General features: G+C 44.9%; 1 protein-coding gene across 1 annotated transcript in view; it reads left to right on the forward strand.

Annotated features, from left to right (window-relative positions):
• The window catches only part of MYO1F (myosin IF), a 273,313-nt gene that overhangs the window by 195,632 nt on the left and 65,080 nt on the right, over positions 1-12,601 (forward strand). The window contains exons 23-25 of the mRNA XM_086947211.1: positions 5,399-5,545; positions 6,332-6,480; positions 8,424-8,504. Of these exons, the coding sequence (XP_086803337.1) occupies positions 5,399-5,545; positions 6,332-6,480; positions 8,424-8,504 (377 nt within the window). The remainder of the gene's footprint in view (positions 1-5,398; positions 5,546-6,331; positions 6,481-8,423; positions 8,505-12,601) is intronic.

A 12,601-nucleotide genomic window follows, 5' to 3' on the forward strand; every position in this document is an offset into this window, starting at 1 on the left:
GTAGCTCAAAGAATTTTGCATTTTTAAAAAGGCTTCACACTTTGGGAAGTTTGATGAGTTGGCCTATTTTGCAAAACTTCATCCACGCTTAATAATGCCTCATCTTTATGGAAGAACGTTTTTTAAAAAAAAGCCATTTTTAGAGAGGATTAATCTCCTACAAGTGGCTTGCTTGGGCGAATTTCACCCAAAACCTGCTTTTTCCCCATTACTTTTTTAAAAACTTAACAGAGCTCATGAGCTTTACATAGCTTGCCAAGTTTTGAGAGAAGAAAAACGTCATAATGGTTTATGAAGAACTTTTGCAACTTCTCAAATACCTGGCTTACAGCCTATAGCACTTCGTCTCGAAGTAGTTCACTTTCCCAGCCTAGAAAGCCCATGTTATGTAGCCCATCACATTAAGACAGAATCGCATTCAGAGTCTGCTCAAGGGACACATACACAGAAACCTTTAATGATAGCATTAAAGTAAGGCAACATTAAAGTATATATGTGAAAACAGCAGTTTCTGAGTGCTCACATTGGAAACACCGTCCAAGTGTCCTTTCCATGGCGGGATCGGCTCGGTATATACGGAAACTGAAACATGTGGTAAATAGCTTAACCAATTAAAGCATGTAATAGAATATATCATGCACGGTTCCCCTGGTAAATTTCTACAGGTTTGATTTGACAAAATTCACCAGGAGAAATCTGCAGGGACTGCAGTCAAAAGGTACAACTCATTATTCCGAACCCATTACAAAATGATTTTGTGCAGCGTCAGAATTTAACGGCCCGCCAATATTCATGGTAGAACTATAATATATAATTTACATGCCACCGTTTTTTGGTGGGTAACCCCCAACAAAACAAATACATTTACACAGTCAAGGAAACAAATACATACTCAAGGGTTCATTTTCATCATGTGATATGGATCCATCCCTTATGAACTAACAAAGTTCACCTTGAAACTTTTTTCATTATTTATTAGAGTTTTGAAGCCTCCACCGAGAAGACTACCTATATGGATTTTACAGTTTTGCAGATGAAAAGATTTCTTTGATGATGAAAGTTGCATACAAAATTGTTAGCAGTATTTAACAAAAATCCTGTTGTTAGTTTACAAAGACAATGAACAATTGAAAGTTCTGATAAAGAAGCACTGTGTTTATTAATGTAATACGTGGAGGTAATAATAAGATTTGTAAGCTATTGTCTATTTGAGGGTAATTCACAAATGTTTTTGCTCTTCTTTTTTTTTTTACTTAGATGCACAATATAAGCACTTTTTCCGAAATAAATTCCCATCCTGATTCACTGAAACTATAAGGCGCATATCATGAAATTATGAATGCGACAATTCTTCTTGTATAGCTAAGGACCTGATTTAGATCTTGGCAGATGGGCTACTCCGTCATAAGAGTGATAGATATCCTGTCTGCCGATATATATATATATCCTATTGTATCCTATTCGACCGCTGTGATGGAGTAACCCATCCTCCGAGAGCTAAATCAGGCTCTAAGTGCCGAATTGGCAATGTCGTAGGTTTGTGTGTTTTCACTACTTCCTACTGGTAGATTCTAATAGAAAACACACAAAATCTTGCGCTTGCATGGGAAAGCGGAAGGAAATGTCCCGTAGGTGTATAAAGAAGTGAGTGTCTCTACAAGGTAAAAAATTCTCTATGGGTAAGAAAAGGGTGAATGTGCTAATGCACATTTGTACATCATATATATCTTCAGACTTTCCAGAGCTTCACCATGGAAAATCTGTTTGAGCAGAGCTGGCACATGGAAGTACTCTTGGAATTCTACCTTTGGAGAGTACCATGAGTGTTCTTTGGCACTCTTTATGAAACACTAAGGGGTCCATTAGGATGGCAGGCGGATCGCCCCCGCCAGGCCGCCCCCTTTTGTACCGCTTTTGGCCACCATAAGTATGGCAGGGTATGCTCAGACGTGAGTCCCTTGCTCACTTTGCCACTGAATTCAAGCAAGCCGGGCTGAAGACGGCTGGAATGCCGGAAACAGGTCGACGGAAGCTTGTTTACGGTCCAGGGAAGACATGGCTTGGCAGTTCGGGCTGGACTGTTTCCATGAGGCACAGGGTCAGATTGATTTGTATTTAGACATGTCTGAACTGGGGTGCCAGAGTGGGCTGAAGAACGGTGATGGATTAAACCCAGATCTTTTGACTGGGTGTGAGTGTTTGATTGATTCAGATGCTCCGTCCATCACCACCCCCTATTGTACCACTTTTGGCCACCATAAGTGTGGCAGGGTATGCTCAGACGTGAGTCCCTTGCTCACTTTGCCACCGGATTCAAGCAAGCCGGGCTGAAGACGGCTGGAATGCCGGAAACTGGTCGTCGGAAGCTTGTTTACGGTCCAGGGAAGACATGGCTTGGCAGTTCGGGCTGGACTGTTCCCATGAGGCACAGGGTGAGACTTATTTGCATATAGCCATGTCTGAACTGGGGTGGCAGAGTGGGCTAAAGAACGGGGATGAATTAAACCCAGATCCTTTGACTGGATGTGAGTGTTTGATTGATTCAGATGCTCCGTCCATCACCACCCCCTTTTGTACCGCTGATTTAGATCTTGGCAGATGGGCTACTCCGTCATAAGAGTGATAGATATCCTGTCTGCCGATATATATATATATATCCTATTGTATCCTATTGGACTGCTGTGATGGAGTAACCCAACCTCCGAGATCTAAATCAGGCTCTAAGTGCCGAATTGGCGATGTCGTAGGTTTGTGTGTTTTCACTACTTCCTACTGGTAGATTCTAATAGAAAACACACAAAATCTTGCGCTTGCATGGGAAAGCGGAAGGACATGTCCAGTAGGTGTATAAAGAAGTGAGTGTCTCTATGTCCCGGGGTGAGTGGGGACTTGGGGACTTGGCTAACCTCTTCTGCAGTAGGCACGACCTGGGGAGTATCCTCAAAGGAAAGAGAGCCAGAGTGCTTAAAGTAACTTTTTAAGGAAGACTTTATTTTAGTATAACTTTTTCTCCTCCTGCTGGTTATACGCTCTCTGGAGAACGCCGCTGGATTAAATGGTGTGGTACGGGTTGGATCCAGCTTGCCTCGGTTGCCCAGTCAGGTCTTTCTTGGGGGTCAGGTGTCGCCGTATGCAAGTAAAGAAACATAGGACGTATTAGGACTGGGTTTAGGTTTACCACGCTGTAGGGCCGGGAGGGAGGGAAACCGGTGATCAGTGTATTTACAGGACTGTAGACGTGGGGAAGTGCTCGTGAATTAAGGGTCTCTAGGGATAACTTTTACAGGTCCATACAAATTTACAAGGCTTTACTAGGCGGAACTCGGGGTCCCAACCAACCCGCCACTCTGCCCCGTACCTGTTGGAGCCACGCTCCTCCCGTGGGAACCTGGCGGGGCGACTCGTAGTTCCGCTGGCCTCCTGGCTTCGCTGTCTCTTCTCCGGTCTTCGGGTTGGCTTCCTTCTCCGCGCTGTCCTCGCTCAGTCGTTCTTCGCCTTCTCTCCTCGCCTCCAGGGAAACGCCGTTCGCTGCTTCCTGGTTCCGGGCTTCTTTTGACGCTGGCGCGTCGGTCCACAGGGGCGGGGCTACCACTGCAGGATCCGAATCTTTAAAGAGACAGGAGTCTTTTCCATCCGCGGTCGGCCACCAGTACTCGGGGTCTCTAGTCAGCCAATCCTCCTCCCCATCAAGGTCAGGCTGCTGCAGGGAGGGAACGGAGGTAGTGAAACATTGGGGTCAGACCACCAGTCCTCAGTCCGATTCCCCTTGAGGGGCCCCACCCCATCACACTCTATAAGGTAAAAAATTCTCTATGGGTAAGAAAAGGGTGAATGTGGTAATGCACATTTGTACATCATATATATCTTCAGACTTTCCAGAGCTTCACCATGGAAAATCTGTTTGAGCAGAGCTGGCACATGGAAGTACTCTTGGAAATCTACCGTTGGAGAGTTCCATGAGTGTTCTTGGCACTCTTTATGAAACACTAAGGGGTCCATTAGGATGGCAGGCGGATCGCCCCCGCCAGGCCGGCGGTAACCCCCGCCCGCCTGACGGGGGCGTTTCACCCGCTACATCCGTGCCGGAATGACCCCCCGCCATATTATCATGGCTGGGGGGTCCGGGGCGGATGGAAAGACACTCCGCCGCTTTTCCGCCCCTGTCGCAAGGCGACCGGGGCGGAAAAGGGTTTCATATGGTGGCGGTGTCTATCAGACACCGCCAGCCATATTACTATGGGCATTTTCAAATGCCTTTCCATGACGGCAATGCCGCCACGGAAAGGCATGCGGAGTCTCCCTGCGGGGGCCCGTTGCGGGCCCCTAAGGACTCCGGGAGGGTGGGGGGTGCACATGGGGGGTACCCCCTGCATTTCAACGAACAACGTGGCAGGAACCGCGCGGTGCCTGTCACGTTGTGCTTTGAAATGCACAACATGTATTTTTACCACTGCAATGGTAAAAATACAGGATGCGCCCGCCACTGTGGCGGGCGCATCCTAATTTCCCCCACGGGACCCCCACCCTTATGGCGGGCGGTCCCTTTCCATGATGGGATGGCGGGCGGACTAAGTCCACCCGTCATCCTAATGGGCCCCTAAGAATTCATACATTTGGTTGGATTGCATGTGTAACAATCTGGAAGCACAGGCTTGTATTTACTACTTGGGCCCTTTGTGCGTATCTGACGCTCTACGGCTGACTTATGGACTTCTACGTTGGGTTTATGATGAAAACAAGTTGGCCACTAGAACGCTCTAACATATCTTTGTCTAGATTTGATATCCTTTTAGAGTTAACAAGTTTAATTGCTCTGTATATATTTCATTGGGTTCTAATGATGCTGCACAATGTATGAACTAATCCTAGATTTTTAGAAAGTACCATGAGATACATTTTCATATAATGAATGCTAGTGAAGATCATTCACATAGCCTGTAGATATTCCAAACATCTCATCTAGCCTTAGTGAACCTACTTTAAACACTCCTGGTATCTTTTTTTATAAAGCTGCTCTTGGCAAAATAAAATAATGCTGCTTTGTCAAAGGACTCTTTGTTTTCCCAAAATATTGTTTTTTGTCATGGCAAAGATGCTTCACCTTCTGTTGCTCCACAGTAATGGGACATACAGAAACTTTGTAACTTTATGTAAAACTGGCATTCTCCAATACAAGAGGTAAAATATGGGCAGTAAAACATTTCCAATTGCTGAATGAGATTTTCAAATTTTACTTCTGAGCTCTGATAGGAGTCTCAATATCGCATAGCTACTGTAGCAGAAATAGCCAGGAAGGCCTGTTTGGTGGTAGAAAATAATCTTATCCACCAGTAACAATATCCTGTGTTTGAAAGATAAGACACCACAATGATTTCCCTTTTCTCTGGTTCGCTTTTAGCACCAGGCAGGACGACTTCATCATTCTGCATGAGGCGGAGTCTGACAGCTTGCTGGAATCCATATTCAAAACGGAGCTGGTTAGTCTTCTTAGCAAGCGCTACGAGGAGATCTGCAAGACCAAATTACAGCTCAACTTTGCCGACACGTAAGAGCACATGAATTGACCTAAGGCACTAACTGGTGCATCCTAATCCATTCGTTAAAAGGATGCAGGATTAGCATTGTTAAAGTACCATTAAGGTATAAGTTTGCACACTTCTTAATTAAGCTGCACTCAAATACTGTCTGCTGTATTGATCTAAGATTCTCCGTGTCAGTGCTGAGGTGCTCTGCTGATGACTTGGATGGGTGAGAGCTAATTTGTCAAATATGTACCAATTTATTTTAGATATTTTTTCCAAGGGATAATTGTGCCACATAAATTTTTCATCATTCATTCAATTTTGAGATGGCCAAGACAAGGAAGATAAAAGTCCAGACTGTTGGTCTTAATCAGATCAAATTGTTTCTAAATTGTCTATGTTCAGTCCCTTCGATAGGCATTCTTGTGTTGTTGGAGGGGAACAAGGGAGAGCAGAGGGAATGCAGGTCAGTTTATGAATGCATCGGCAGAGCCGATTGGAGGCGTGGCATTGACCGACATTGGGTGGGATATGTTAGCAATTACGTGCAAAATCGATGTACTTCAGTAGCAGTGAATTATTCCTATGTATGTTTGAAACGTATGACTGAAATGCGATGGCAGCAAAAAGGGATCAACAGCAATTCTTGAATTAATCTGAAGCTCTAGTAATTACTCTAGGCTCAAAACATGAATGAAGAGTGCCAGGTCACAGTGTGTTTCGGTCACTCCTTTGTAGGTAGCTCTGGCACGTTTTAGCTTGTAATGGTCAGTCTTCCCTATCCCCTAATGGCTGCATTTTGGTCTTAGACTTCAGTTTAAGGTGAAGAAGGAAGGATGGGGCGGTGGAGGCACGCGAAGCATCAACTTTATGAGAGGCCAGGGAGATGTGGCCACCGTCAAAACTAGCAGCAAAAGCCTCATTGTCAGCATCGGAGATGGGCTGCCAAAGACCTCAAGTAAGTAGATAACTTGGCTTTCTTCTTGATGATAGCTTTTGAGGTTGAACCATATGTGACCATAAATTGGTGGCCAATTTTCAAGACCTATAAAAAATGTCCATGGCGTGCTGCTAGTTTTCTTAAAGTTTGTGAGAGACAATGAAAACATTTTCAACTGTAGACTGCCTTGATTTCAATTTCAGTCCGTCAAAAAGGGCCATCAGTAGACATTATGTTAGATTGGCTGTCCTTAATTAGAAGGCCTGTCTTACGCCACTTCTAGCTAAATCAGCTCTGCTGAAATAATGTTCTGAATGGCAGAGCAGGTAGCTTTGCCTTGGGATCACTGTAAATCACCATCCTCAAAATGGTGCAAGATTTCAAAGAGGAAAAGACCTTTTCAGCAATGTAATTTTACACTAGGTACATTACACATGCTCAAGTGCCTTTGCACCCGAGTACATGGAAAGTCACGAAGGTGTTTCAGGAATACTCCTGGGGACTGCTTAGAAGTCAAGAAATTCAAACACCTACACAGAAACCAAGGGGTTGACCAACAATCGTACAGTTTGCAATATAGTTGTGAATCAACCCCTTTGTCTGGTATTTGAGTAAAACCCTCCCAGTGCCACTGTGTGCACTATACTTAGTAGACTGGTTGTGTCTTTGTTTGGCAACAGAGTGCTTGAACTCACTGGCTGTAGAAGCCATCCATAATGACTTTAGGTGGGTTCTCGCTTTCCCTCTCCAAAGTGCGCGGCTTCAAAATATTGTGCTCTGTCTTCATCTTTTGGATTTCTTTAGCTGCATGAGAACTGAGAAGTATATTATCAGATAAAGGGGGATAAAAAATGCTCCTGCTGCATGTTTCGGTGTAAGGCGAGGTAAGGTGCGGCCATGACCAGCATCACAGGGATGCTCCAAGGCGTTCACCGTACACTGAAAGCTCCAATAAATGCTAGTGAGACCTGCACATGCACTTAAAAATCTCCTTATGATTCACGGAAAAATGGACTACCACCCGCCATCTTTAGAGAGCACCACTGGCTCAGCAGTTACTTCTGTGCCTTCAGAAGAACTGTTATCATGGACACTACAAGACACTACAAGATTGGTGGACACTCTCTGTTAGAAGTCAATTAAAACTTTTGGTTTTTAGACATAATCTCCAAAAGCAGAGTTTGCGTCTGAAAAACTAAAAATAGAATGGCCGCCCGCACCCAGGGAGTTTCCTCCCAGGATGTGGTGGGGTCATTATTTTTTTTCTGTCTGTACAGAGATACATCCGACGCTTCACTCTAAACGAGCGGGGTAGCCTGATGTCATTATTCCGACAGCGCAGTTAGAGCACATTTCCCAGTGGGAACCACTGTCGGAAAAAGGGTACACCCAATTCAGAACAGGGTGGGCGGAGAGGGTACTCCGACATGTTTCTGACAGAGTGCCTGGTCCACCAAACTCTAAAGCAGGCCCACTGTTATTACAAAGGGGGGTCTATTTTTGGTAATTTAGTGTGCTTTTAAGCAAAATGAGTTAGAATCAAAAAAGGCAATTCTGTGGTATTTTTGCCTACTTATTATTTGTAAACTTTGTCTAGTGCTCAGGTGCGTTACTGGCCTCAAAATGCAATATATACTGGGTCTATGATTCTGAAGTAGAAATAGTAGATGCACATCAAGCTTTGAAACTACTCAAGACTCTTGTGATGATTCTTTACAGGACTTTGTAAAATGTTACACAGCGCTCTTTCAATCTGTTCACAGAAATCTTTAGAAAAATGTGCAGTTTTTTTTTAATGTACACAAAAACTTTTTAAAGTAATTTCGCGTCTATGCATTTATAGAAGAGAAAGATCAAAAGCAGCATTTTTAACTGCAGCCTAAGGCTGCCTGCTGACTTGCCACAGCTGGTGTTGAAATGTGGATGATGTCACTGAACCATGTACAATGTTTATCTGACAGAGCCTACAAGAAAAGGAATTCCCCAGAGCAGAGGGGTCCGAAGAGACCCGCCTTCCAGAACCGCTCCCCCACCTCCGGGAGGTAAGGAAAATAGCACCAGGTATTTCTATCTTCAAAGATCCTTCTTGGGCGGGTATGTAGGGAAGGGAATTAACAAATCCATGCTCTCCCTGACAGATTTTTTTCAGCCAAGTAATGGCACGGTAAACCAGTTCTGAAAAAAAACACCCTTTGTTTAGCTAAAAAACATAAATAAACAAGCATTTACAATGCAATGGTCTCGGCATTATTAAAGGTTTAAATGTAGAGCTATTGGCATTGCTCATTACATTTTTTTTGGGTGTTTTTTTTTTTAAATCATAAATAAATGGCATTGTCATTTACATTGCCAATAGCGTAATCGTTAAATAAATGCCATTGTCATTTACAATGCCAATAGCTTAAACGCTCGCAAATGCATGACCTATTGCATTTACGCCCACACAGAGCCACACACACAAAGCCACCCACACACACATACAGAACCACCCACACAGAGACACCCACACAGAGTCATTCACATAGAGCCACCCACACACACAGAGCCACCCTCACACAGACAGAGCCACCCACACATAGAGCCACCTACAAAAAAGCTATCCACACAGAGCCACACACACACACAGCTACACAGTGGTGGCTGGTGTCATTTGAAAGTGGTGAGGCGTAAAAGATTGAGTGAGCGCCTGGTGGCAAGCGAGCATTGTGAGCACACCATCATAAAGGAATTTTGAGGGTGGGTTCTTCCCCTGAGAAAAGTTTGAAAACATAGCGGCAAATGGTGCATTTTCAAGCATATTTGAGAAAGCAAGAAGCAGTTGTTAAAGTGTCTGCATCCAGATATATAACCCAGCAACTGACATACATTTTAAACCAGACAGGACTTTTGACTTTGTCAATGGAGAGTAACCATGATTTTGTTATAAATAATATGGAAAATATGTTTCAGTTCTGAAATTGTGAGTCTGCAAATTAAACATGACGGGGTCCATGGAAGGGGTAGTGGTCTTCAAAGTGTCTCAGTCATGCCTGTTCAACTCATTCCACGTTAGGCATGTGCACTCATATCTTGTCCACATGCATATCTCATCTTCCACAGCTTCTTTTCACTGACTCCCGAATGTGCTTCCTTACCAATTAAGTCGGATGGAGTGTGTGATCCACTATATGTGGGAGTGGAAAGAAGTGCGCCTGAGTGACTAGTGGGTGAGTGCGTAATTTGACATTGAGAATAAAACAGCAGGCTCTGAACTTATGCTTAGCTGTTTACAGGAAGTCCCATGACGCCAGTTCATACCAACAGGCTATATTAAAAGGATTGTAACTTGTGTCACAGTACGGTTTGTTTATGCAACATAGGTCGTAACTCTCTGAGCTACCTGAATAAAATGCTCATCTGTGTAGCGCCTGCTACAACCTATGCTTCGCAGCAGGCACAATAGCCTGGCTAACCTCCCCACACTCTTGAACGTCAAGGGGAAAGTGCAGAAAGTGTGAGCGTGTCAACTAAAAAAAAACACGAATAAATATATTTAGCTACCTTTGAACTAGATGCCAAAAGCAACACGGCGAACAGAAAACTATGGTGCAGGCTGATTTATTGCAGCGCAAGTTGTAAATAAATAGAGAGTTTGCTCAACGACAAACATCGTACGCTAAACCCGACCCTTTTCTCAATAAATACATTTATATTTTAAAAGTGAGACACAAACGGGCACCCCTTTGCCTCTTAAAAAGTATGTTGTTGTCTCCAGAAGCTGTGCGTTTTCCAAATTCAAGTCAAAACAGGATCAGGAAAAAGAAGCGGAAACACCCTGTTAATAAATTATATTAAAAAACTATGATAACTGGAGCTGAGTGAGCCCGTCGTTGTGAGTGCCCTGCCTGCCTCCCAATCCTGCCCGTCGCCTGTGCCCGGTTCCCGCAGGGTCGCAGCCCGCACACTGCCGGCCTCCGTATATATACACACGTTCTTCCCCCCTCTTTCCCTTTCACATAAGAGGTTTATTTTTTATCGCTATTCTCTGCGCGGCTCCCAGATCAATTCAATTAAACGGGCGGAAGCGCACATGTCCCCTTCTGACCTGTGCTCAGAATGAAGATAACCTGGCTTTGCCTGCTCAAGCCTCAGGAGCCAGGCCCACTCTGAATTTGCACTCTGCACTCTGAATCTGCACTCTGCACTCTGACTCTGCACTCTGAATCTGCACTCTGAATCTGCACTCTGAATCTGCACTCTGCACTCTGAATCTGCACCCTGCACTCACAACCTGCACTCTGCACTCACAATCTGCATTCTGCACTCACAATCTGCACTCATAATCTGTACTCTGCACTCTGAATCTGCACTCTGAATCTGCACTCTGTACTCTGCACTCACAATCTGCACTCTGCACTCACAATCTGCACTCACAATCTGCACTCTGCACTCTGAATCTGCACTCTGCCCTCTGAATCTGCACTCTTAATCTGCACTCTTAATCTGCACTCTGAATCTGCACTCTGCACTCTGAATCTGCACTCTGCACTCTGAATCTGCACTCTGAATCTGCACTCTGAATCTGCACTCTGAACTCACAATCTGCACTCTGCACTCACAATCTGCACTCTGAATCTGCACTCTGCACTCTGAATCTGCTCTCTGCACTCACAATCTGCACTCTGCACTCACAATCTGCACTCTGCACTCTGAATCTGCACTACACTCTGAATCTGCACTCTGCACTCTGAATCTGAATCTGCACTCTGCACTCTGAATCTGCACTCACAATCTGCACTCTGCACTCACAATCTGCACTCTGAATCTGCACTCACACTCTGAATCTGTACTCTGAATCTGTACTCTGCACTCTGAATCTGCACTCTGCACTCACAATCTGCACTCTGCACTCTGAATCTGCACTCACAATATGCACTCTGCACTCTAAATCTGCACTCTGCACTCACAATCTGTACTCTGCATCTGCACTCTGAATCTGCACTCTGCACTCTGAATCTGCACTTTGAATCTGCACTCTGCACTCTGAATCTGCACTCTGCACTCACAATCTGCACTCTGCACTCTGAATCTGCACTCATAATCTGCACTCACAATCTGCACTCTGCACTCACAATCTGCACTCTGCAATCACAATCTGCACTCTGAATCTGCACTCTGAATCTGCACTCTGCACTCTGAATCTGCACTCTGCATTCTGAATCTGCACTCTGCACTCTGAATCTGCACTCTGCACTCACAATCTGCACTCTGCACTCACAATCTGCACTCTGCACTCACAATCTGCACTCTGCATTCTGAATCTGCACTATGCACTCACAATCTGTACTCTGCATCTGCACTCTGCACTCTGAATCTGCACTCTGAATCTGCACTCTGAATCTGCACTCTGAATCTGCAGTCTGCACTCACAATCTGCGCTCTGCACTCTGAATCTGCACTCTGCACTCACAATCGGCACTCTGCACTCACAATCTGCACTCTGCATCTGCACTCTGCACTATGAATCTGCACTCTGAATCTTCCCCTCCCGCCCCCTCCCCCTGGTAGGTGAAAATGCCTAATCACGAACGCGCGTCACCCAGTGAGGTTTTTTAGCGCCATTTAAATACCTAACAGCGCCAAGAAGCCAGGTCTTCAGGAATGCCGCATAACATAACGCCACGTAGCAATCTAGTATAGCATAACATGCCAATACATAACACAGAGAAGTAATAGATAACATGCCATGCCACAGCACAACACAGTTTGCATAAAATAGTCCAGCATTCTCCACCATAGCACAGCAGAACAGTTGCTGCTTTGCAACCTGTGCTCTGAGGGGACACTGCGCCTCTGTAATCAAGATCACATTTTCCACAGCCCCCCAGGCAACCCGTGGCATCTATTAACCGCCACTGAAGTGTTAATAAGCAAGTAGCTCTTTCTTTTTTGGCAAGAGGGAAATGATAAATTGTTGATAAGTGATTACTCGGAGGGCTGTACTCCCAGTCTCACATCCATCTTCGGAAGTCAACCTGAAATGTAAAAAAAACTGCCCATTTAAAAGCCCGGTCCTCCGCAGTGCAGCTGGAGGAAGAACCGCACATCTTATTTTGCGTGCAGGCTGGCCGAGCCTCTCGTTCCCCCTTTCTGGCTCTCT

This window comes from Lissotriton vulgaris, chromosome 12 (genome assembly GCF_964263255.1).
Source record: "Lissotriton vulgaris chromosome 12, aLisVul1.2, whole genome shotgun sequence".
In the NCBI taxonomy this organism is placed as follows: Eukaryota; Metazoa; Chordata; class Amphibia; order Caudata; family Salamandridae; genus Lissotriton; species Lissotriton vulgaris.